The sequence below is a fragment of the Lipotes vexillifer genome, unplaced genomic scaffold (genome assembly GCF_000442215.2).
Source record: "Lipotes vexillifer unplaced genomic scaffold, Lipotes_vexillifer_v1.1 scaffold617, whole genome shotgun sequence".
Classification (NCBI taxonomy): Eukaryota; Metazoa; Chordata; class Mammalia; order Artiodactyla; family Lipotidae; genus Lipotes; species Lipotes vexillifer.
Window position 1 is genome coordinate 1,552,386 of NW_006771417.1, and position 27,443 is coordinate 1,579,828.

The 27,443-nt window shown below is 36.0% G+C and overlaps 1 protein-coding gene across 1 annotated transcript in view; it reads left to right on the forward strand.

Moving 5' to 3' along the window:
• STK31 (serine/threonine kinase 31) overlaps positions 1 to 27,443 on the forward strand; it is a 91,292-nt gene that overhangs the window by 48,695 nt on the left and 15,154 nt on the right. Inside the window, 9 exon segments of the mRNA XM_007446750.1 lie at positions 592 to 711; positions 2,002 to 2,133; positions 3,355 to 3,456; positions 4,804 to 4,884; positions 7,025 to 7,150; positions 7,768 to 7,893; positions 9,415 to 9,501; positions 10,213 to 10,362; positions 13,476 to 13,598. Coding sequence (XP_007446812.1) covers positions 592 to 711; positions 2,002 to 2,133; positions 3,355 to 3,456; positions 4,804 to 4,884; positions 7,025 to 7,150; positions 7,768 to 7,893; positions 9,415 to 9,501; positions 10,213 to 10,362; positions 13,476 to 13,598 — 1,047 coding nt within the window.

The following is a 27,443-nucleotide window of genomic DNA, read 5'->3' on the forward strand; positions in this document are numbered from 1 at the left end:
TTCCCTACTGTGTATACTCTCTTTTGCTGTGTAAAGTTAAAAATTAGTGTATTTTGTAATGTTAATATTGCTCACTGGAACTCTTAACCAGTTTCTCAGGCTGCTTACCAAAGTCTCATTGGTTATGTTTCTTTATTTTGCTTGTTTCTCTTTACCTTTTGTGATTTTATAAAGATTGGCATTAAAAGATACGCATTACTATATTTCCCTATTGTCAAATTGTCCTTATTTAGATGGTTTTGCCAGGCTTGATTTTAGAAGTGGTTGTTAACAGATATCTAAAAATAAAGTGTTGAAGTTCTATATATTGTTTAGTTCTTACATTTAGCATAACAGTATCCCTGATTTCCTTTAACACTCTACTTCAGACAGCTTTAAGTATAATAGCGTTATGGGAATAAAATTTCCTATATGAACATCTTTGATATCAATCTCTCTTCTCCCTAGAAAAATATCTATGTTTAAGAAATATTTTGAAATAGATATAGAAATTCGTTAAGGATACCATTTTAAAGTGTATCCATTGTTATCGAAGGTTTTAACTATTCTGTATTCCTTTGTATATAAATCTGTGTGTATGATTTCATTTAGGAGCAAGGTGATGCAGACAAGGAGATCACTTTAAATACATATAGTCAAGTAGTGCAAAAGATCCGTTCAGAGGAAAGGCTTATTGCCACAGTACAATCCAAGTACAAGGACAGTGTTGAGGTTGGATTATGCTTTATATTATTGGTCTTATATACTGATGCTTTGAAATTTTTAATATTTAAACTTTTCTCAAGTAGTTTAATACCCAGTGTGTAGATAAATTATTTACTATTGCTAGAAAAACACTATAGCCATTGTTAGCTGGTATATAATTAAATTCATCCTGTAGTGGAAATGGCATTTCACTGATATAAATATATTGAGATTTTTTTTATTGTCTTAAATCTTTGATTTTCTTATGTCCTTTAAAACATAACTTCTATCATTTTCTTTTTGCCTATACAAGTTTACAGTAGAAAACTTGCTATATACAGAAAGATAAATAAAAACATTGATTATAGTCCCCTTTGCTTAAGAGATACTCACTGCTAGTTTCAGAGTATTTCCTTTGTGAATGGTGACTTGTATGTATGTATGAATATTATGTGCACTGCATCATTTTGAAAATGTTTTCTTCATTTAATTGTGTATTATGAACATTTGCCCGTATGATTAATAATTCTTGTATACTGCATTTTGAGTGATTAAAACATCTCTTGCATAGATGTACAGTGTTATTTAACCTTTCATCTATCAGATGTTAAGATTACTTCCTTTTTTTTTTTTTACCATAAATAACACTGTACATAATCTTTTTTTGGGGGGTACGCGGGCCTCTCTCTGTTGTGGCCTCTCCCGTTGCGGAGCACAGGCTCCAGACACTGACAGGCTCAGCGGCCATGGCTCACGGACCAGCCGCTCCGCGGCATGTGGGATCTTCCCGGACCGGGGCACGAACCCATGTCCCCTGCATCGGCAGGCGGACTCTCAACCACTGCGCCACCAGGGGAGCCCTGTACATAATCTTTGTACATAATTTTGTGTGTATTTCCTCAAATAGATTCCTAAAAATTGTTAATTACTAAGTCAAAAGGAATGAACATTCTTAAAACTTGATACATATTGTCAAACTACTTTTGGGAGGGGTAATTTCAATTTACATCCTCACTAGAAATTCAATTTGCATTTTCTGTAGCAAAGTGTGTCTCACTGTGTGTCTCAGCTTGAAATATTTTTTCCCTTTGTTTCTTTGATTGCTAGGATGATACTCTTCTAAATAGATATGTGGATAATTAAGAAACCAGTGGGTAGAATTGGTTTGTTGAAAATTGAAGAATTTCTTATTTCAATCTGAACTCAGTAAATACTATTTGAATCTTAATAGAGAATTAATGAGTGGTCAGGAAGCGACTGTTCGATTAATATTGTTGTCTATGTGTTGAAAATATAACAACTCTTTCTCTCACTTAGTTTAAGAAACAGATTATTGAATGTTTAAATAAGAGCCCCAGTGTGGATCACTTGCTGTCCATTAAAAAGACACTGAAAAGCTTAAAGGCTCGACTGAGATGGAAATTGGTTGAAAAGAATAATTTGGAAGAAGTAAGGAAACAGTTGGTTCTTACTGAACTCTGTGTGTACCTCATTTTATTTATGCATAAGAGTAATGCATAAATACACTCTTTAAAATTATTCACATTTTATTTTTCCCTTCTGTGTTTGTGTTTAAATAAAATTACTACGTTAATAGTGTAAGCATTTTCCCATGTCATGAAGTGTTTTAAAAAAACATTTTACATGGTTGCCTTGGTTGTTAGTAAGGTAAGCATTTTCGAGTAATTTAAAAAACTGTTGATAATGGACTGTTATTATATCTATTAAAAACAAGCCTACTACATGCTGCGAGGCAATGGGGTACTCCCCCAAAGGCAGAATTTTGTTGTAAAGATCAGGATGTCTTTTGTTAGCTCTCTTTTTAATGGCTGGACATACTATTTCTTGCAAATAGTTTAAATTGTTTTCATATTATAATAGAATTGGAAGAATTAGGACACTTTAAACTGGACTAAACCTCCTTTAGGCTTGAAGCTGTGAATAAACTGGCATTCTTTGTTTCCTTGAACAAAGAATTTACTTGTCAAAGGGATTTACCTTATATCTTAATCCAATTTAAGTTAGCTTTCTTCCTCATTGGAGCATTTAAGCATGGAGTAGAGCTAATTTAATAGTTTAAAATTTTTCTAGTTTTATCCTATTTTGGGCTGTGGGGAATGGGGTCTTTTTTAGTTTAATTTTTTAACTTTTATAGAAACATCTAACTTTGAAAACATGTACCTTTAAAGGAGGCTTGTTAATTATCTTAGAGTTTTATGGAGTCATTGTGAGTCCTACATTGTATTTCCTGTAGTAGACATGCCACATGTTTACTAATTTTTTAAAAATCAAATCTTACATAGAAAAAGGTTCCAGGGAGTTTAATTGTATTCTGGTTCCTATTCTTGACATTTACTTTATGGTGGCAGTTGGTCATCTTAGAGAAAATGTACAGCAAATTAAGAGATAAGAAAAACCTATGTAATTAATTTTATGACTTTATTTTTATAATTCCTTTTTGTAGGTTTTGGAAAAGTCAGGATTAGAATAAGCTAATAAATATTAATTCGACAAGTGTTATGAGAGATTGTTATGTGCTAGGTATAGAAGGATACATAGAAATCAGGCAGAGTGATTTGCTGTAGAAGTTGTATTAATTCTTACTAGGAAGACTTGTTTTGAGTCTACTTTCATAAGTCTATAAGGTCACTTTTTTCTTTCTGATTAAAGTCCGATGACCATGATGGATCTGAGATTGAGGAAATAAAACAAGAAATAACTCAGTTGCAGAATAGTGTCTTTCAGGAAATTTATCATGAGCAGGAGGAATATGTAAGTATTTGATGCTTTGAAATTTTGATTTAATTTTTACTTTAAAAATTGAATTCAAATATCCATTTTTATGAAGTGTACTGTAATCAAAAGATCAAAGATTATATTGGCATAGTTAAGTTGGTATAGTAATGTTTGTGAATTTAGAAATTAATTTCTGATGACAAAATAATTCATAACCATTGTGCCAAATGTGAAAATTATGGAAAAGTATAAGGAAGAAGAAACATCATCTGTAATGTTCTCACTCAGTGGTAACGGTAGTATAATCACATTTAACTTTTGAGTTTACTTCCTTTTAGTTTGCTTTCTGCTTGTTTTTACAAGAATTGAGATCATAACAGACACTTTTGCATATTGCTTGCTTTCTGTTGAAGATAAAGCCTAAAGATTTTTTCCTTTATTAAAATCTGTATGAACATCATTTTAGCTTAAAACTGCAATGAAAACATTAATAGGGCATCATAATTTATTTGAAGAATACAACAAAATAAAACTACTGGGTTGGGGGAAAGTTCTACCATGATTTTTTGTGACTTTGGAAGAGTCAGTCAGCATATTTTGTCTTTAAAATGGAGAGAATATTGTATTTTATGTTTCAGGGATGTTATGGGAAAGAAGATAAGAAACAGTGCCTCTGAAAAATAAAAATACTATGAAAATAATAGGCATTTTAAGTGTTATGCATTTTTTAGCAAACTTATCTGACTGTGTGTGCTTCATTGTTCACCTTATGAACCTTGGATAAAATAGCTATCTCCCAGGAACTTGATAAGTATCTAGAAGTTTTACTGAATAAACATGCGATGTGACTTTTCTAAGGATTCTCAATTTACACATTTGCTTCAAAGTAGCTTTTGTAGAGCTACATGTTAATTTTTTCTTTCAAGGCTTTTATGATTTTTTTCTTCCTAAAATGAAATAGCCATTATTTTGAAATGTTACTGTGTTCTGTTTTGTTCTGTGTTTGTGATGTGTTCTACTGTTTTGAGAAATAGTGACAATTTTATGACTCAAATTGGTTTTTCATCACACTTTTTCATTTTAGCTTGTGAGTGAGTATGGACTTTTGACCTTAGGCAAGGTATTGTGCCTGTATATGTATATTAAGCTTAAAATTGGTAATTAAGTTTTTCTTCTGTTAGTAAGATGGTAATTTAGAACCAAATGACTCTTGCTTTTCATTTAATATTTCTTGTAGTAGAAGGCAAAATCAGTGATTATGTATTTTATGAGGTTATATATATTATTAGATTATATATCTTGTTAGATTTATAATAAGGGAGATACCAACATGTCGCAATTGAATATATATTGATCTATAATAAAAATATTTTTTAAATTTAGGAGAAGCTGAATAGCTTGGTACAGAAATGGTTCCCTGAGCTTCCTCTACTTTATCCTGAAATAGGATTACTTAAGTACATGGTAAGCTTTGTTTCCCCTGAGAATTACTATTATGCAGAGAGTGTTGAAAAGTGATGACGTTAAAATTATGTGTTAGTGTTAAATTTATAATATCCTTACTTTATGAAAATGTTCCTGAGGAATTTTTTTTAGATATTATTAGAACTTTTCTCAAGACTGTCTTTAATACTTGCATACTATATTTATATCAATTTGCATGTTTTTTATTTTTATATCAATTTTTATATCAATTTGCATGTTTTTCTTTGTTTTCTCTTTTCCTCATACCCACTCAATACATTGCATGGCACTTATTTGAATTACAGGTGTTTATTTTTTGAAGTGATGAAGCAGTTTAGCTTCTGTTCCAGGTTAGAATAAAAGCAGGACACTGGGCTTCCCTGGTGGCGCAGTGGTTGAGAGTCCACCTGCCGATGCAGGGGATGTGGGTTCGTGCCCTGGTCTGGGAAGATCTCACGTGCCGTGGAGCGGCTGGGCCTGTGAGCCATGGCCTCTGCGCCTGCGCATCTGGAGCCTATGCTCCGCGGCGGGAGAGGCCACAGCAGTGAGAGGCCCGTGTACCACAAAAAAAAAAAAAAAGCAGGACACTGATAGTCATGAGGAATTTAAACAGAATTTATCTTTTAAATTAAAGCAGGCAGGATTCAAAGTCTGAGAGATCAGTGTATTAGAAGGACTCTGTGGAGCAGGATTGGTAAACTTCGGCTCTCAGAGCAGAATCTGTTAGCTCTGTGTTTTATGTTGTCTGCTAGGGATGAGGGACTAGATGAGATGTTTATTCTTTTTCTTTTAAATTTTATTTATTTATTTTTGGCTGCATTGGGTCTTCATTGCTACGCATGGGACTTTGTCTAGGTGCGGTGAGTGGGGGCTACTCTTTGTTGTGGTGCGCAGGCTTCTCATTGCGGTGGCTTCTCTTGTTGCGGAGCACAGGCTCTAGGCATGCAGACTTCAGTAGTTGTGGCTCGCAGGCTCTAGAGCACAGTCTCAGTAGTTGTGGCTCACAGGCTGAGTTGCTCCATGGCATGTGGGATCTTCCCGGACCAGGGCTCGAACCCGTGTCCCCTGCATTGGCAGGCGGATTCTTAACCACTGCGCCACCAGGGAATCCCAAGATGTGTATTCTTTAAGATTGTCATTAAGTCCATGATAATAGCTTAAATACAGTACATAAAGGGATGTTCACATAGACTTGTGAACTCATAAATATGTAAGATTAATAAGTCCCATAAATTGTTAAAGCATTTACTGTATAATTTTTTCAGACTAAACTTTAAAATAATGTAGTGTTTTCCTTGCAATTACTTAACTCTTGCTTAGAGACTCTTATAGGATGGGTGAGTGAATATGTGGTGCTATATAGGACTTGAAAATTAATTTTAAAAATATGCTAATCTGTTTTATTGTGGAAGATTATAAAAGGTTCGAATTGTGGCTTATGGATGCCTTTAATTATTTTAAGATGTTTTCCTGTGATGTATCCTTAGGAAACCCCTGTAGATTATGTATTGTGGCTTACTTAAATATGCTGACAACACTTAAAAAAAAAAAAACAAAATAATTTCACAACCCCTCTTACTAAAACTCTACCATAGTAAAACCATAGTAAAACTCAGCTTGATTTAAAATGTTGATAGTCATGTTTTAGTGCAAAAAAATTATTCCTTTTAAAAAGTAGCAGAAATACCTAGTAGAGTTAAATTATTTAAAAGCCATTTTCGCTTTTGAGGATTCCACTTCAGAGGCAGGGGTGTTAGAGTTCACAGTAGTCATAATTTTTAGACATCTCATTCCCATTGTCTCCTTTTTATTTGTCATCATTTTAATATTTTTTAGGAAACACATGAAGTTTTCCAAGTAAACATCAGGGTCCCTTGGAAGCACGTCTGGTTTATCCCAGTCATCTTCAGAATCTGTTAGAGAGCTGTTGCAATGATTAAATATATGGTCATTACATTTTGGGTGGGAGTTTAAGAGCCAGGAAATAGAAAAAATATGAAACTTTAAATACTTTTATTTATTGGTGTCTCCAGTAGGGTTGATGTCCAATCCATCTAACAGTATGTAACTAATTTTGTTGATTATTTAAAAGTGCTGGGATTATTTGGATTCCTCAACTGTAACAAAAACTTGTGCCTAGAACTCTGGTGGTCTTCTTACAATGAGCTTGGAAAGGGATCTTCTTGATGCTGAGCCCATGAAGGAACTTAGCGGGAAGCGTCCTTTGGTATGTTCTGAGGTTAACGGGCAGATAATTCTTTTAAAGGTAAGTTCTTTGGACTTGTGGGAGATTCAGAAGTACAAAGGGGAGTGGTGGTGGTACTTTTCAGGAAAGTAAAGACCCACTGTTTATTTTCTAAATTACGTGAATTGACTGGTATGATGATTATGCTTCCAGTGTGGTTGCCGAAACTAATTTTGAATTTAAAGTTTCTCTCATTTCCCTAAATAATGTATGTCTTTAATAGAATATACTTGCTTTCCTTTTTTCGGGTGAACTTATTACATTCTAGCCAAGAGCCTTTTAAAATTCTTGTTTTTCTTACATTTCTCTTTGAAATCTCAAATATTTTGCCAACACAGTCTTCTGTTCTTTGATTTCTTCTCTTCATTGACCTGGAAAACTGTTAATCATGATAGTACGATAATTACTTTGGCTTTAGTGAGTGCATATTGTAGAGTGTATATTAAGCTACTGGTAGAAATGTTCTTTTCTTTCTATATCATATCATTTAAAGCAGATAGAAAAAGTATTAAAAAATAAATTTAGATATATTTTAACTTATATAAAAATCTAATTTAAGTTGGAATGATATATAATTAGAGTGAGATTTTTAATCTTGGAATTGCCAATCCCTCTTTTTTTTTTTTTTTTGGTACAAGGGCTATTCTGTGGATGTCGACACAGAAGCCAGGGTAATTCAGAGAGCAGCCGCGTATCACAGAGCTTGGAGAGAAGCTAAAGAAGAGTCTGGGTTGCTACCATTGATATTCCTATTTTTGTGTAAGGTAAAGTTTTTATGCTAATCTCTTGCAGAAAACATTTTATTTAAAGTGCGTTTTAGCTCCAAGCTTTAGAGAAGTAATTAATTCCTTTTAATTTTTTAAAATTGAAGTATATAGTTGATTTACAATATTGTGTTAGTTTCAAGTGTACAGCATAGTGATTCAGTATATTTGCAGATTATATTCCATTACATGATAATGAGTATAATTCCCTGTGCTAAACAGTAAATCCTTGTTGCTTATCTATTTTATATATAATAGTTTGTATTTGTTAATCCCATACCCCTAATTTGTCCCTCCCACTTTCCCTCTCCCCTTTGGTAACCACAAGTTTGTTTTCTATGTCTGTGAGTTTGTTTCTGTTTTGTATATACATTCATTTGTATTATTTTTTAGATTCCACATATGTGATATCATATAGTATTTGTCTTTCTCTGACTTATTTCACTAAGCATGATATTGTCTATCCATGTTGTTGCAAATGGCAGTATTTCGTTCTTTTAAATGGCTAATATCACATTGTATATCTACCACATCTTCTTAATCCAGTCATCTGTTGATGGGCATTTGGGTTGCTTTCATGTCGTGGCTATTGTAAATAGTGCTGTTATGAACATTGCGGTGCATGTATCTTTTAGAATAAGTTTTTTTTGTTTTTTCCGGATATATACCCAGGAGTGGAACTGCTGGATCATATGGTAGTTCTATTTTTAGTTTATTGAGGAACCTCCGTACTGTTTTCCATAGTGGCGATACCAATTTACATTCCTACTGACAATGTATGAGGGCTCCCTTTTCTCCACATCTTCTCCAGGACTTGTTATTTGTAGATTTTTTGATGATAGCCGTTATGACAGGTGTGAGGTGATACCTCATTGTGGTTTTGATTTGCATTTCTCTAATAACTAGTGATATTAAGCATCTTTTCATGTACCTGTTAGCCATCTGTATGTCTTCTTTGGAAAAATGTCTATTCAAGTCTTCTGCCCATTTATTGATTGTTTTTTGATATTGAGTTGTATGAGCTCTTTGTATATTCTGGATATTAACCCCTTGTTAATTGCATCATTTGTGAATATTTTCTCTCATTTCATAGGTTGTCTTCATTTTATTGATAGTTTCCTTTGCTGTGCAAAGGCTTTTAACTTTAATTAGACAGTCTTTTCAAAAGGTGGTGCTGGGCATGTAAAACAATGAAATTAGAGCATTCCCTTACATCATATATAAAAATAAACTCAAAATAGTTTGAAGACCTAAATGTAAGACATGAAACCATAGAACTCCTGGAAGAGAACGTAGAAGAAACAGTCTGACATAAATTGTAGCAATATTTTCTCCTATCAGTCCCCCAAGGCAAAATAAATAAAAGCAAAACTAAACAAACGGGGCCTAATTAAACTTAAAAGCTTTTGCACAGCACAGAAGTAATTCTTTCCAGAAAAGTTATTTTGTACAGTCATTGTATACTAAAAATATATTGAAGAATTTTTCACTTAGATTCTCCTTCTCTGTTTTGCTTCTCAGTCTGATCCTATGGCTTATCTGATGGTCCCATACTATCCTAGGGCAAACCTAAGTGCTATTCAATCCAGCATGCCTTTAACTTTAGAAGTAAGTAAAAAACCTTATTTCCATGGATGTATTAAATGAGAAAAATAACATCTAAAGTTTATTGAGGATATACTACATGCTTTATACTGTGTACAGTTTTGACTCATTCTATTTAATTGTCATATCAGCCCTGTGATATGAGTTATCCTATTATATACAGATTAGAAAAATGAGGCTCACAGAGATTAATGTGACTTGCACAGGGTCCCTCATCCAGTGGCTGAGTTGGGACTTGGAATTGGGTCTTTTTGGCACCAAAGCCTATCCTTATAACTATTAAGTTGTACTGTATGTAAATTGTGTAGTATAGCACTTGGTATTTTAAGTTTTAAGCAATAGCTTTAATTTCTATCATAAATTTGAATTAGTAATAACAATAAAGGATGCCCAGATTCTTGCTACCCAGTAATACTTTTTCAGTCTCTTTTTCTTTTTTAGATGCCTTCTGCTCATTATTTGTAATCCAAGTCTTCTTAGAGACTGTAGTCTCTAAATCACACACACACACACACACACACACACCACATGGTATTACCAGTTACATAATCAGGACTTCTGTCCTTTAATTCTTTCTCTATGCTGTATTCTTTTTAAAGGTTCATTTGGAGGAAGCTTAGTCACTTCTGGAAAAGTCTTTTAATTAGAGAAAATGTTCAGCTGTTAAAATGATTTGTCTACTTCCTGACTTCTTTTGTATGCACTTGTCTGTAGGAAGCTTTAAAGGTCATGAAAGGTGTTGCCCAGGGCCTGCATACATTGCACAAGGCTGACATAATTCATGGATCACTTCATCAGAACAATGTATTTGCTTTAAACCGTCAACAGGGAATTGTTGGAGATTTTGACTTCACCAAATCTGTGGTAAAATATAGTGGTTTTGTAAATAAGTTCTAGACTTCATTTAGTATTATTTAGTATTGTTAGGCAGTAGTTCAGCACTTTTACATCATATGGTAATTTATTATAAGACCTTTGCCTTCAGTTAAGGTGTGTCATATAGTGCAAGCAATATGTGTTATCAGGTGGGTGCTGGAACAAGAGTTTCTAAAGTTGTGCATTATATTTTTTAACCGTAAGTCTTAGGAGCAACCTGAAATTACAGTCAGTGGCATTGACAACATTAGCATTAATCAGTTAATTCATCAAGAAACATTTAGTTGCTGGAAGTACACAAGGAAAACTGGGTGGCCATCTCCTGTCTCCCAGTCTACTGGTGCCCTCCCCCTCGATAGATTAAATTTAGATATACATACTTTGCTATTTTTTGATTCATGGGCATTTTTAGAAACTTGGGAACCTTGGACTTTTCCACTTAATTCAAGTTCTAGTTTGATGACATTGCCTGTGAATTTTGGTGTCATGTTACCTCAGAAGAGGCAGTTTGTGGGAATAACAAAATCAGACACTTAAAGAGCATATTGTGATCTTTTTTTTTTTTTTTCTTTTTGGTAGAATGGGCAATTTCAAAATACAGTCACGAGGGGCTTCCCTGGTGGTGCAGTGGTTGAGAGTCCGCCTGCCGATGCAGGGGACACGGGTTCGTGCTCCGGTCCGGGAAGATCCCACATGCCGCAGAGCGGCTAGGTCCATGAGTCTGCATGTCCAGAGCCTGTGCTCCGCAATGGGAGAGGCCACAACAGTGAGAGGCCCATGTACCACAAAAAAAAAAAAAAACGAGGGAGCAGTTCTCTTTGTTAAAATAACAGCTTTATTGAGATATAATTCACATACCATAATGTGTATAATTCACTACTAATCTTAATATGGTCAAAAAGTTCTGCATCAATCACCACTGTCTAATTCCAGAACATTTTTTATCACCCTCAAAAAGAAACTCCATACCAGTTTGCAGTTACTCCCTCTTTCTTTCTCTACTCAGCCTCTTGGAAACAGCTAATCCATTTTCTGTCCCTATGGATTTGCCTATTCTGGACATTTCCTATAAATGGAATCATGTGTGGCCTTTTGTGATTGACTTATTTCACTCTGCGTAATGTTTTAAAAGTTCATCCATTTTGTAGCATGTGTCTAAACTTCATTCCCTTTTAAAAATGCCCAAATAATGTTTCGTTGTATGGATATGCCATATTTTGTTTTTACCTTTGTCAGTTTGTGGGCGTTTGGGTTTCCACTTTTTGATTATTATGAATAATGCTGCTATGAAAATCAGTATACAAGTTTTTGTGTGGAGATATGTTTTCTTGGGAGTGGAATTGTTGGGTTATATGGTTACTCTTCTGTGTTTCACCATTTAACGAACAAAACTGTTTTCCAAAGTGGCTGCACTGTTTTTCATTCTCATCAGCGATATATGAGGATTCCAGTTTTTCAACATCCTTGCCAATATTTTATTGTCTGAGGAGTTCCCTTTTGACTAGTAAAAGTCATAATGCTTTTTAATTTTTTTTAAAGATTTTTTTTGATGTGGACCATTTTTTTAAAGTCTTGATTGAATTTGTTACAGTTATTGCTTCTGTTTTATGTTTTGGTTTTTTTGGCCGTGAGGCCTGTGGGATCTTAGCTCCCTGACCAGGGATCGAACCTGCACCCCCTGCATTGGAAGGCAAAGTCTTAACCACTGGACTGCCAGGGAAGTCCCCATAATGCTTTATTTGTTGGTCGTCTGCAAGTTACAGGATAACGTCACCTGTCTGTGTACAGTTTCAGTGGTGTTCATGTGGTACCTCAAAAAGAAGAGAAAATAGAAATGTAAAACTATATTGAAATGCTGGATTATAGAGGATTTATACATAGTAGATTTGCTGAAATGTTTATTTTATGTTTATTTATATGAAAATTAGGATAACATCTTAAGAAAAATAACTGAACTGTGAGTTTTAAAAAGTTCTCAATTCATAGGGATCCTGGTTAGTTTACCTTTTGAACATGCCATTTGCACAACTATAGATATGACTCCAAAGAATTCTTCCTGTTTTATACTGATTTGTCAGCTGTTATTACCCAACAAAACATTGTTTTTAATCTCTATTTAAAATTATTTACTTTGAAATATTGATTAAACTCACCTTTTGCTGCATTTTTCACCCTACTCTCAGATTGAAGTACTAATCAGGAAGGGTAATTTGAAAATCAGACTGTAGTCAAGAACATTGCTTTTCATACTTCATACTGCATGTGGATCTCCTGGGGATCTTGTTAAAATGCAATTTTTAGAAATTGAGGTAAAACTAGTATATGATACTATATGTTTCAGGTGTACATAAAATGCAGATTTTTATTCAGCATTTCTGGGATGGAGATTTTGTATTTCTAACAAGCTCCCGGGTGATACTGTAGCTGCTGGTCTTTGGACCACACTCTGAGAAGCAAGGATAATGATGGTAGTGATATGTGCTAGGTAATTATTGTGCTGATTACCTTTACCTTTACAATAACTCTGTAAAGTAGTTACAAATTAATTAATTTCCTTTTTACAAATTAATTAATTTAGGCTCAAAGTGGTTAAAGCCCAAGGTCAAATAGCAAATAAATGGCAGCATGGGAATTGCAGTCAAGGTTTGTCTGAATCCAGGGTTCATGTTCTTGTCATTCATCATCCTTTGACACATTGGAAATGGTGTACTTAGAAAATGGTCAGTAAGGAAGTACTTTGTAGACTTGTGGTTTTTAAAAGTTATTTAGAATTTTCAGAATTAGAAGATAGCACTGCCTCTAGCCCTTATGAAGTGTGTTTTTTTACAAAAGAGTACCAAATTCTTAAAGAATCACTAGTTCTTAGTTTTTAATCTGCTGGAGTCTATAATGTGAAATGTAACCATAGTCTCCCTGTTAATTTCATGAGACTGATTTTAAGAGCAATTTATAATAGTGGAAATTAGGTAAAAATATTTGAAAGCAAGAGAGAATAAAATATTTCAAATGAATATTTTTTGTGTTGATTAAATGCAGATTACTTCACAGAATGCTGCCTCAACTGTGTTGCCTTTAAAATATTTAACCTACTGTTTTTGTAGAGTCAGCGAGCCTCAGTGAACATGATGGTTGGTGACTTGAGTTTGCTGTCACCTGAATTGAAAATGGGAAAACCTGCTTCTCCAAGTTCTGACTTATATGCTTATGGCTGCCTTTTATTGTGGGTATGTTATTTTTTTATTGAAACAGATAAGTCATTTATTTATATATATTTCAGTATAGAAAGTGATGGTTTGAAGTGGCTTTCCTCAGTATATTACTCTGAATAAAAAATAGTGGTAGATTTTTAGTAGAAAAAAATTTCTTCCCACTTGTTTTTAAAAGGTTGTCATAAACTGTTGCTCTACAGTTGATCTTTGAACAACATTGGTTTGAACTGCCTGGGTCCACTTAAGCGCAGTTTCATTTTCAGTAGTATATACTATAGTACCACGCCATCCATGGTTGTGCGCGTACAGAGGAACCAGGGATATGGAGGGCCAACCATAAATTCTATGCGGGTTTTCAACTGTGCCAAGCTTCAGCACCTCTAACCTCCATGTTGTTCAAGAGTCAGCTGTACTTCTTATCATCTGTTGTGTACTTTCTAAAAATTGTCTTGATAATATGTTTTACATAGCATGCTACTGTCTTATTAGTTTTATTGAAGTCAAGATTAACAGTGAGGATGGTTTTGTCCTATATTAATCTGGAAGTAATTCATGCATATATGGAAAATAAATATTAAATGATATTAAATGAGCCTTGAGTAAAAGTTCCTGCTTTGAGTGTAAACCAAATAGCTATTTCTCATCCATGGTTTAAACCCATTCTTCCTGTGAAATATGAGGGATTAAGTGTTAACAGGGAAGGATGTCTGTTCTCACTTCTTCTGTTTAACATTGCACTGGAGGTTCTAGCCCAGGGGTCAGCAGAATTTTCCATAAGCGGCCAGATGGTAAATAGTTCAGGCTTTGTGGGACATATGGTTTCTGCTGCTTTAGCCTGAAAGCAGCTGTAGACAGTACATAAATGAGTGAGTGTCTCTGTTCCAATAAAACTTTATTTATGGATATTGAAATTTGAATTTCATATAATTTTCACGTGTCATGAAATAGTATTCTTTGATTTTCTTTTAAACATTTTAAAATGTGAAAACCATTCTTGGCTTGCACGCTGCATGAAAACAAGCAGTGGGATGGATTTGGCATACAGGCTGTAGTTTGCTAATCCTGGTTCTAGTCAGTCAAATATGGCAACAAAACAAAATAAAAAGCATACAGTTTGAAAATGAAGAAGTAAAGCCATCTTTATTTGCAGATGACATGATTAATTATGTAGAAAATCTTTATGAATGTTATATACATTAATGCTACTAAAACCAACAAATTTAGCAAGGTTGCAGGATACAAATTCAGTATAATAATTAATTGGGTTTCTTTATACTAGGAAATTGAAATTAAACAGTCATTTACAGAAGTATAAAAAATATGGAGCTTTTAGAGCTAAATTGACAAAAGATTTGCAAGATCTATATACTGAAAACTACAAAAGTATTGTTGAGAGGAACTAAAGAAGGTGTAAATAAATGGAGAGATATGCCATGTTCATGGACTGGAAGAATCAGTGTTGTATGGATGTGAGTTCTTCTCAAATTGGTCATAGTTTTGATACAATTTCAACAAAACTCCTTCTAGGCTTACTTTTTTTTTTTTTTGACAGTAATTGACAATTAGATTCTGTAGTTTATATGAAAATACATGGGATCTGGGATAGCTAAATCAATTTTGAAAAAGAATAAAAGTTGAGGATTTTAACTGATTTTAAGACTTAATAAAATTACAGTAAATCAAGACAGTGTGATATTGATGTAAAGTTAGACATAGATCAATGGAACAGAATAGAGACAGTAGAAATAACACCCACTAAAATATGGTCAATTGATTTTTGACCAAGGTGCCAGGACAGTTCTATGACGGAAAAGATAGTCTTCAACAAATGGTATTGTAACAATTGGATATCTGTACATAAAAAATAAACTTTGACTCATTCATTGCACAGTGTATAAAAATTGACTCTAAATGTGTATTAGACCAAAATGTAAAACCTAAGTCTCTAAAACTCAAGAATAAAATACAGGAGAAAATCTTACTGAGTTTGGCAAAGATTTTTGTAATAGGACACAAAAAACATCAAGTATAAAAGAAGATAATTTGGATTTCATCAAAATTTAAAATTGTGCTCTTCACAAGACACTGCTACAAAAATGAAAGGCAAGTCATACACAAACTTGGAGGAAATATTTGCAAAACATATATCTGACAGAAGACTTCTATACAGCTTACAGTGAACTCTTACAACTGAATAATAAGAGGACAACTCAAAAATGGGCAAAATATTTAAATAGGCACTTACCAAATAAAATGTCCAGATGGTAAATAAGCATGTGAAAACATGCTCTCAATATCATTAGTCACTGGGGAAATACAAATTAAAACCAAAATGAGATACTACCACACGCCCACTATAATGTCTAAAATTAAAAATACCACATCAAGCGTTGGCTAAGATGTATAGCAACTAGAACTCTCATATATTGCTGAGGGGAATGTAAATGTAACAACCACTTTGGAAAACAACTTGGCAGTTGTTAAAAGGTTAAACATATACCTGTTACATGACCCAGCTGTTTACTCCTAGGTATTTAGCCAAGAGAAATAAAAGCATGTGTCCACACAAAGACTTGTACAAAAATATTCAAAGACATTTTATTTGTAAGAGCCAAAAAATGGGAACAACCTGAATGTCCATAAACAGATGAATGGAAAAATAGTCTGCTATATATTCATTGGAATACTACTCAGCAGTAAAAAGGAATGAACTATTAACACAGGCATGCCTTGTTTTATTGTGCTTCACTTTATTGCACTTCGCATATATTGTTTTTTATATATTGAAGATTTGTGGCAACCCTGCATGTCAGATGATGGTTAACAGTTTTTAGCAATAAAATATATTCTTAAATTAAGGGATGTACATTGTTTTTTATTCTTTTATTTTTTAACATCATTTTATTGGAGTATTAATTGCTTTACAGTGTTGTAAAGTTTCTGCTGTATAACACAGTGAATCAGCTATATGTATACATGTATCCCCATATACCCTGCCTGTTGCGTCTCCCTCCCGCCCTCCCTATCCCACCCTTCTAGGTGGTCACAAAGCACCAAGCTGATCTCCCTGTGCTATGCAGCTGCTTCCCACCAGCTATCTATTTTACATTTGGTAGTGTATATGTCAATGCTACTCTCTCACTTCGTCCCAGGTTACCCTTCCCCCTCCCTGTGTCCTCAAGGCCATTCTCTGTGTCTGTGTCTTTATTCCTGTCCTGCCCCTAGGTTCTTCAGAACCATTTTTTTTTTTTGACTCCATATATATATGTGTGTGTTAGCATGTGGTATTTGTTTTTCTCTTTCTGACTTCACACTGTATGACAGACTCTGGGTCCATCCACCTCACTACAAATAACTCAATTTCATTTCTTTTTATGGCTGAGTAATATTCCATTGTATATATGTGTCCCATCTTCTTTATCTGTTCATCTGTCGATGGACACTTAGATTGCTTCCATGTCCTGGCTATTGTAAATAGTGCTGCTATGAACATTGTGGGACATGACTCTTTGAATTACGGTTTTCTCAGGGTATGTGCCCAGTAGTGGGATTGCTGGGTCATATGGCAGTTCTATTTTTAGTTTTTTAAGGAACCTCCATACTGTTCTCCATAGTGGCTGTACCAATTTACATTCCCACCAACAGTGCAAGACGGTTGCCTTTTTTCCACACCTTCTCCAGCATTTATTGTTTGTAGATTTTTTTTGATGATGGCCATTCTGACCGGTGTGAGATGATATCTCATTGTAGTTTTGATTTGCATTTCTCTAATGATTAGTGATGTTGAGCATCCTTTCATGTGTTTATAGACAATCTGTATATCTTCTTAGGAGAAATGTCTATTTAGGTCTTCTACCCATTTTTGGATTGGGTTGTTTTTTTTTGTTTTTTTGTTTTTTTTTTTCTGTACGCTGGCCTCTCACTGTTGTGGCCTCTCCCGTTGCGGAGCACAGGCTCCGGACGCGCAGGCTCAGCGGCCATGGCTCACGGGCCCAGCCGCTCCGCGGCACGTGGGATCTTCCCGGACCGGGGCACGAACCCGCGTCCCCTGCATCGGCAGGCGGACTCTCAACCACTGCGCCACCAGGGAAGCCCGGGTTGTTTGTTTTTTGATATTGAGCTGCATGAGCTGCTTGTATATTTTTGGAGATTAATCCTTTGTCAGTTGCTTCATTTGCAAATATTTTCTCCCATTCTGAGGGTTGTCTTTTTGTCTTGTTTATGGTTTCTTTTGCTGTTCAAAAGCTTTTAAGTGTAATTAGGTCCCATTTGTTTATTTTTATTTTTATTTCCATTTCTCTTGCAGGTGGGTCAAAAAGGATCTTGCTGTGATTTATGTCATAGAGTGTTCTGCCTATGTTTTCCTCTAAGAGTTTGATGGTGTCTGGCCTTACATTTAGGTCTTTAATCCATTTTGAGTTTATTTTTGTGTATGGTGTTAGGAAGTGTTGTAATTTCATTCTTTTACATGTAGCTGTCCAGTTTTCCCAGCACCACTTACTGAAGAGGCTGTCTTTTCTCCATTATATATTCTTGCCTCCTTTATCAAAGATAAGGTGACCATGTGTGCAAGGGTTTATCTCTGGGCATTCTATCCTGTTCCGTTGATCTACATTTCTGTTTTTGTGCCAGTACCATACTGTCTTGATTACTGTAGCTTTGTAGTGTAGTGTGAGGTCAGGGAGCCTGATTTCTCCAGCTCCATTTTTCTTTCTCATGATTGCTTTGCCTATTCGGGGTCTTCTGTGTTTCCATACAAATTGTGAAATTTTTTGTTCTAGATCTGTGAAAAATGCCATTGGTAGTTTGATAGGGATTGCATTGAATCTGTAGATTGATTTGGGTAGTAGAGTCATTTTCACAATGTTGATTCTTCCAATCCAAGAACATGGTATATCTCTCCATCTGTTGGTGTCATCTTTAATTTCTTTCATCACTGTCTTATAGTTTTCTGCATACAGGTCTTTGTCTCCTTACGTAGGTTTATTCCTAGATATTTTATTCTTTGTGTTGTAGTGGTCAATGGGAGTGTTTCTTTAATTTCTCTTTCAATTTTTTTATCATTAGTGTATAGGAGTGCAAGAGATTTCTGTGCATTAATTTTGTATCCTACTACTTTATCAAATTCATTGATTAGCTCTAGTAGTTTTCTGGTAGCATCTTTAGGGTTCTCTATGTATAGTATCGTGTCATCTGCAAACAGTGACAGTTTTACTTCTTCTTTTAGATTTGGATTCCTTTTATTTCTTTTTTGTCTCTGAGTGCTGTGGCTAAAGCTTCCAAAACTATGTTGATAATAGTGGTGAGAGTGGGCAACCTTGTCTTTCTCCTGATCTTAGAGGAAATGGTTTCATTTTTTCACGATTGAGAACGATGTTGGCTGTGGGTTTGTCTTATATGGCCTTTATTATATTGACGTAGGTTCCCTCTATGCCTTACTTTCTGGAGAGTTTTTATCATAAATGGGTGTTGAATTTTGTCAAAAGCTTTTTCTGCATCTGTTGAGATTATCATATGGTTTTTATCCTTCAGTTTTTTAATACGGTGTATCACATTGATTGATTTCTGTATATTGAAGAATCCTTGCATTCCTGGCGTAAAACTCACTTGATCATGATGTATGATCCTTTTAATGTGCTGTTGGATTCTGTTTGCTAGTATTTTGTTGAGGATTTTTGCATCTGTGTTCATCAGTGATATTGGCCTGCAGTTTTCCTTTTTTTGTGACATCTTTGTCTGGTTTTGGTATCAGGGTGTTGGTGACCCCGTCGAATGAGTTTGGGAGTGTTCCTTCCTCTGCTATATTTTGGAAGAGTTTGAGAAGGATAGGTGTTAGCTCTTCGCTAAATGTCTGATAGAATTTGCCTGTGAAGCCATCTGGTCCTGGGCTTTTGCTTCTTGGATGACTTTTAATCACAGTTTCAATTTCAGGGCTTGTGATTGGTCTTTTTATGTTTTCTATTTCTTCCTGGTTCAGTCTCAGAAGGTTGTGCTTTTCTAAGAATTTGTCCATTTCTTCCAGGTTGTCTGTTTTATTGTCATATATAGTTGCTTGTAGTAATCTCTCCTGATCCTTTGTATTTCTGCAGTGTCCCTTTGTATTTCTGCCTTTTTCATTTCTAATTCTGTTGATTTGAATCTTCTCTCTTTTTCTTGATGAGTCTGCCTAATGGTTTATCAATTTTGTTTATCCTCTGAAAGAACCAGCTTTTAGTTCTATTGATCTTTGCTTTTGTTTCCTTCATTTCTTTTTCATTTATTTCTGATCTGCCCTTTATGATCTGTTTCCTTCTGCTAACTTTGGGTTTTTTTGTTTTTTCTCTAATTGTTTTAGGTGTAAGGTGAGGTTGTTTATTTGAGATGTTTCCTGTTTCTTAAGGTAGGATTGTGTTGCTATAAACTTCCCTCTTAGAACTGCTTTTGCTGCATCTCATATGTTTTGGGTTGTCGTGTTTTCATTGTCATTTGTTTCTAGATAGTGTTTTGATTTCCTCTGACTTCTTCGGTGGTCTCTTAGTTATTTAGTAGCATATTTAGCCTCCATGCATTTGTATTTCTTACAGTTTTTTCCTGTAATTGATATCTGGTCTCATAGCGTTGTGGTCAGAAAAGATAGTTGATGCGATTTCAGTTTTTTTAAATTTACCGAGGCTTGATTTGTGACCCAAGATGTGATCTATCCTGGAGAATGTTCCATGAGCACTTGAGAAGAAAGTGTATTCTGTTGTTTTTGGATGGATTGTCCTATAAATATCAATTAAGTCCATCTTGCTTAATGTGTCATTTAAAGCTTGTGTTTCCTTATTTTCATTTTGGATGATCTGTCCATTGGTGAAAGTGTGGTGTTAAAGCCCCATACTGTGATTGTCTTGGTGTCGATTTCCCATTTTATGACTGTTAGCATTTGCCTTATGTATTGAGGTGCTCCTATTTTGGGTGCATAAATATTTACAATTGTTATATCTTCTTCATGAATTGATCCCTTGATCATTATGTAGTGTCCTTCTTTGTCTCTTGTAATAGTCTTTGTTTTAAAGTCTATTTTGTCTGACATGAGAATTGCTACTCCAGCTTTCTTTTGATACCCATTTGCATGGAATAATCTTTTTTCCATCCCCTCACTTTCAGTCTGTGGGTCCCTAGGTCTGAAGTGGGTCTCTTGTTGACAGTATATATATGGGTCGTGTTTATGTGTCCATTCATCCAGTCTGTGTCTTTTGCTTGGAGCATTTAATCCATTTACATGTAAGGTAATTATCGATATGTATGTTCCTATTACCATTTTCTTAATTATTTGGGGTTTGTTTTTGTAGGTCTTTTCCTCCTCTTGTGTTTTTTGCCTTGAGAAGTTCCTTTAGCATTTGTTGTAAAGCTGGTTTGGTGGTGCTGAATTCTCTTAGCTTTTGCTGCCTGTAAGGGTTTTAATTTCTTTGTCAAATGTGAATGAGATCCGTGCTGGGTAGAGTAATCTTGGTTGTAGGTTTGTCCCTTTTATCACTTTAAATATGTCCTGCCACTCCCTTCTGGCTTGCAGAGTTTCTGCTGAAAGATCAGCTGTTAACCTTATGGGGCATTCTGTTGCATGTTATTTGTTTCTTTTCCCTTGCTGCTTTTAATATTTTCTCTTTGTCTGTAATTTTTGATAGTTTGATTACTATGTGTATTGGCATGTTACTCCTTGAATTTATCCTCTATGGGACTCTCTGTGCTTCCTGGACTTGATTGACTATTTCCTTTCCCATGTTAGGGAAGTTTTCAACTATCATCTCTTAAAATATTTTCTCAGACCCTTTCTTTTTCTCTTCTTCTTTTGTGACCCCTATAATTCGAATGTTTGTGCGTTTAATGTTGTCCCAGCGGTCTCTGAGACTGTCCCCAATTCTTTTCATTCTTTTTTCTTTATACTGCTGTGTGGTAGTTATTTCCACTATTTTATCTTCCAGGTCACTTATCTGTTCTTCTGCCTCAGTTATTCTGCTATTGATTCCTTCTAGAGAATTTTTAATTTCATTTCTTGTGTTGTTCATCATTGTTTCGTTGCTCCTTTGTTCTTTTAGTTCTTTGTTAAATGTTTCTTGCATTTTCTCCATTCTGTTTCCAAGATTTTGGGTCATCTTTACTATCATTACTCTGAATTCTTTTTCAGGTAGACTGCCTATTTCCTCTTCATTTGTTTGGTCTGGTTGGTTTTTACCTTGTTCCTCCATCTGCTGCATATTTCTCTGTCTTCTCATTTTGTTGAAGTTACTGTGTTTGGGGTCTGCTGCAGACTGCAGGTTCATTGTTCCCGTTGTTTTTGGTGTCTGCCTCCAGTGGGTAAGGTTGGTTCAGTGGATTGTGTAGACTTCCTGGTGGAGGGGACTGGTGCCTGTGTTTTGGTGGGTGGGGATGGATCTTGTCTTTCTGGTGGGTGGGACTGCGTGCGGTGGTGTGCTTTGGAGTGTCTGTGAACTTAGTATGATTTTAGGCAGCCTGTCTGCTAATGGGTGCAGTTATGTTCCTGTCTTGATCGTTTTTTGGCATGGGGCGTCCAGCACTGGAGTTTGCTGGCTGTTGGGTGGAGCTGGGTCTTAGTGTTGAGGCACAGATCTCTGGGAGAGCTCTAGCTGTTTGATATTATGTGGGGCTTGGAGGTCTCTGGTGGTCCAGTGTCCTGAGCTCGGCTCTCCCACCTCAGAGGCACCAGGCCGGAGCACCAAGACCCTCTCTCATCCACGCAGCTCAGAAGAAAAGGGAGAAAAAAAGAAAGAAAAAAACCCAGTAAATAATGAAAGTTAAAAAAATTATGAAAATAAAATTTTAAAAAAACTATTAGAATAAAAAAGTAGTAATAATAAAAAAAGAAAAAGAAGAGAATAATCAAATCAATAAATCCACCAATGATAACAAGCACTAGAAACTATACTAAGATAAACATAAAAGTCAGAAAGAAATCAGTTGCAGAGAGCAAACCCCAAGTCTACAGTTGCTCCCAACGTCCACAACCTCTTTTTGGGATGAGTCGTTTTCTATTCAGGTATTCCACAGATTCACGGTACTTCAAGTTGTTTTTGGGGTTTTAATCCGCTGCTCCTGAGGCTTCTGGGAGAAATTTCCCTTTCTTTTCTTGTTCGCACAGCTCCTGGGGTTCAGCTTTGGTGTTGGCCCCACCTCTGTATGTAGGTTGTCTTCAGGCCTCTGTTCCCAGCGAGACAGGACAGGGTTAAAACAGCGGCTGATTAGGGCAGTCTGGCTCACTCAGGCTGGGGGAGGGAGGGGTACGGATGTGAGGGGAGCCCGCAGTGGCAGAGGCTGGCGTGACGTGGCGACAGCCTGAGGTGCGTCGTATGTTCTCCCCGGGGAAGTTGTCCCTGGATCGCGGGACCCTGGTAGTGGCGGGCTGCACAGGCTCCTGGGGTGGAGGTGTGGATAGTGACCTGTGCTTGCACACAGGCTTCTTGGTGGTTGCAGCAGCAGTTAGCGTTTCATGCCCGTCTCTGGTGTCCGAGGTGATAGCCGCGACTCGCACCCATCTCTGGAGCTCGTTTAGGTTTTGCTCTGCTTTCTGTGGACAGACAGGGAAAGAATCCCCTCTCCTTGCACACCCCGAAATAATAGTCTCTTGCCTCTTAGGAAGGTCCAGACTTTTTCCCGGACTCCCTCCCCACTAGCTGTGGTGCAGTTGTCCCCTTCAAGCTGTCTTCACGCAGCCAACCCCAGTCCTCTCCTTGGGATCTGACCTCCGAAGCCCGAGCCTCAACTCCCAGCCCCCACTTGCCCCGGCGGGTGAGCAGACAAGCCTCTCGGGCTGGTGAGTGCCGGTCAGCCCCGATCCTCTGTGCGGGAATCTCTCCGCTCTGCCCTCCGCACCCCTGTGGCTGCGCTCTCCTCCGCGGCCCCGAAGCTCCCCGCTCCGCCTCCCGCCCACCTCCCGTCTCTGCCAGTGAAGGGGCTTCCTAGTTTGTGGAAACTTTTCCTCCTTCACGGCTCCATCCCAGAGGTGCAGGTCCTGTCCCTATTCTTTTGTCTCTGTTTTTTCTTTTGCCCTCTCCGGGTACATGAGGATTTTCTTGCCTATTGGGAAGTCTGAGGTCTTCTGCCAGCATTCAGTAGTTTTTCTGTATGAATTGTTCCACATGTAGATGTATTTTTGATGTATTTGTGGGGAGGAAGGTGATCTCCATGTCTTATTCCTCTGCCATCTTGAAGGTCCCCCCCCCTTACATTGTTTTTTAGACATAATGCTATTTCATACTTAATAGGTTACAGTATAGTGTAAACATAACTGTTATGTTACGGGAAACCAAAAAAAATTGCATGACTCACTTTATTTCAGTATTCACTTTATTGCAGTGGTCTGGAACTGAATCCTCAGTATCTCTCAGGTTATGCCTCTACACCCAGTAATATGGAGGAATCTCAAAATAATTCTTCCAAGCTAAAAAAAGCCAAAGTAAAGAAAGTACATATTTTATGTTTCTATTTATATAGAATTCTAAAAAATGCAAACTTATCTATGGTGATAGAAAGGAGTGCTCTGGAGTTTGAGGGCAGAGAGGAAGGGAGCGATAGATTACAAAGGGGCATGAGGAAATTTTTTTGGCATGATCACCATGTTCACCAGATTGATTGTGGTGATGATGATTTTGTAGCAGGATACATATATCAAAATATTGATAATTATATACTTTAAATACATGTAGTTTATTGTATATCAACTATACCTCAATAAAACTGTTATAAAAAGAGCATTTATACCTACCCAAGTGGTAATCAGTGGGAATCCCATTCAACAATTAATTAATCACAAGTTTTAGCCTTATGCTGGCATATGTATTTAAATTTGTGTGGTTTCATAGAACCATCATAGCCATAGAAATTATTGTACTGGCATCATTTTTGTCATTGCTTTAGTAATCTCTTTATTCTTTACATCAGGATGAAAGTGAATGTCTCAAATGTTCTTATGTTCCTGAGAGCTATCATAAAATATCACTTAAGTATGGTAATAGCAGTCTTTATTCCACCAATTTCCTTTCTTCATTAACTGGTAGTAAAGAGCTTTATGAGGAAAGTGACTATTGTGCTGAATTCCTGCTCTTCTTTAATGTTGACTGAGTTCTTTTAAAATTTTTATTTGTAAATTACCATGTAGTACAGTTGATTGGTTTTTGGTGTTCAGTCCTATGAATTTTAACATACGTATAGATTAGTATACCCATCACCACAACTTGGATACAGAACAGTTCCCTAACTCTAAAAAAAAAAAATCCTATGGGCTGTCCCTTTGTAGTCATACCCTCTCCCTAACCCTTAACCCCTGGCAACCGCTGATCTTTTCTATATCACTACAGCTTTGTCTTTTTAAGAATGTTATATAAATGTTATCTTACAGTATGTAACCTTTTGAGACCAGCTTCTTCACTTAGCATAATGCCTTTGAAATTCATCCAAGTTGTTTAATATATCAATAGTTCATTCCATTTTTGTGGCTGAGTAGTACTCTATTATATGGATGTACCAACTTTGTTTATCTGTTGAAGGACATTTGGGTTTCCAGTTTTTGGCTGTTACAAATAAAGCTGCTAGGAACATTTGTGTATAGGTTTTTGTGTGAACATAGTTTTAATTCTCTAGAATAAATAGGGTGATTATTGAGTAGACTGTAATTGTATGTATAACTTTATAAGGGGGTGCCAAACTTTTCCAGAGTGGCTGTACCATTTTGCATTCTCAGAACCAGCACTGTATGAGAGTTTCAGACTCTCATGATTGTTAATACCTCCTATTGCCATTGTTTTCTGTTTTAGCCATTCTCTTAGGTCTGCGTTTTTTGGACCTCCTTAACAATTTGAGACCCGTACGTTCATGCAGTTTCAGTTACCTTCCAAAACCAGGATTTTGTGATTCCCTATAGTTTTTCTTTTACAAAAGTAAAGAATCCAATCCAGTATATTTTTATCTGGACAGGACTTCCTATCCTCTCATTTTACTATAGCTGCTCTTAAATCTCCAATATGTTTTGTCCACTGTCTTCCCTTTCTCCCTAGTCTATCAGCAACCTCCTAGCTTCTCTCCTTTCTTCTTCAGTGTTGGACCCCATCATATAACATCTAGGCTACCCTGTATCCCCTTTGACTCCTATTCATCTCTTTAGCCTGTTTAGACAAACCTCATTTCTAGATATGTTTTGTGGTCTGCTATATATGATTTAAAAAATATTCTATTTTTTAAGGTTTTATTTCTTTGTGAGACTAATTTTTATAAAAGACACATATATTTGATTTTTCTCCAGAGTATGACCAAACATTATATTTATTAATTTAAGGACATTATTATGTGTATTTATAACATGGTGATAACATCCTCCCTTGCTGGGAACACATAGTGCATGTTTGGAACACATAGTGCATGTTTGGAACTTAGTTAATAAGTGCTTTATGAACTTCATCTCATTGCATCCTCCTAAACAACCATGTGAGGGAGCACATCATCATCCTAAGTGTAGATGTGAGGCATGTGAAAGTCAGAGAAGGACATCACTTCTTAAGTAACGTCCCATCTCAGAATTTCAGTGTCTTGAGGCTGCGTTCAAGACCACCTTCTGCATTCACATCACATATTAAGCCTTGAAGGTGCAGTCTTCACTGAAGCCAATGATGAACAATTGCTGAAGGGGCCCAGGCTTTGGAAATAAGTTACTAATAAGTGTCATTGCACTGATTACAATGAAGTCCCTTACATTTTACAATGCCCTACTAAGCCATCTCTAACCTTGTCTTCTATGAGCTCTTTGGTGAGAAGTCCTCCTTTTAGAAAGCCTTGCATGGATGTGAGTAACACTTCTGTTTAGAGGTCAGGTGTACTTTTTATACATTATGCTTCGTTTTGATGTTTAATCCCCAACTAAGAGACAAGGAGAAAAGTAATATTCCATATCTGTCATTCCTTTAGATCCCACTAGTGTGGCCTATGATGAGTGCCTTTCACAAATATTCCAATTAAGAGAAATCTCAAGAGAAGGAAAATGGGTGGCAGCCCCCTAAAATCTGGAAGTGATGCTAATATCATAATTAAGCAGACTGAATGGAATGGATCTCATTATTACAGAATTGTGTGTAGGAGGATTAAGGCTTCCAGGCTGGATGGAGCCACTAACATCTCTAATGCCCTCCTCTGTGCAGGAATTTCATGTGTTTCTGGACCTCCTTTGAGACCCAACCAAGAACCTCAGACTCATTATTGCTTTCTTATTGGATCCAAGTGCAGAGAGCTTGGAGTTCACTTCTCAAAGTGTGTTATTTATGCGGATCATCTATGACATCTACCCATATTTTTACTCTTTTCAATTGTTCTTTTTTCATTCCTGATGTTTCAGTATTTATTCTTTTATCATTTCCTTTCTATTTTAAGAAGTTACTTTAGCCATTCTTTCAAGGTAAGTCTGCTGGTGACAAATTGTTAGTTTTCCTTCATCTGAGAGCATCTATCTTAATTGCACCTTCATTTCTGAAGGATGTTTTTTGCTGTGTACAGAATTCTGGGTTTATAGTTCTTTTCTTTCAGTGCTTCAAAAATGCTGTGCCACTTTCATTGGGCCTTCATGGTTTCTCATGAGAACTCCACTGTCATTTGAATCATTATTCCTCTTATAGGTAATGTGATGTTTCTCTCCACCTGTTTTTAAGACTTTTCTTTGTTTTTAGTTTTCTGAAGTTTGATTATGATGTGTCTTAGCACGGATTTCTTGGGGTTTACTCTCTTTGGGGTTTGCTCAGTTTCTTCAATTTGTTTGTGTTTTTTAGCAAATTTGTGAAATTTGGTTCAGCTGTTATTCATATAACTATTTCGTTAGTCCTACACTCTTTCTCCTTTTTTTCC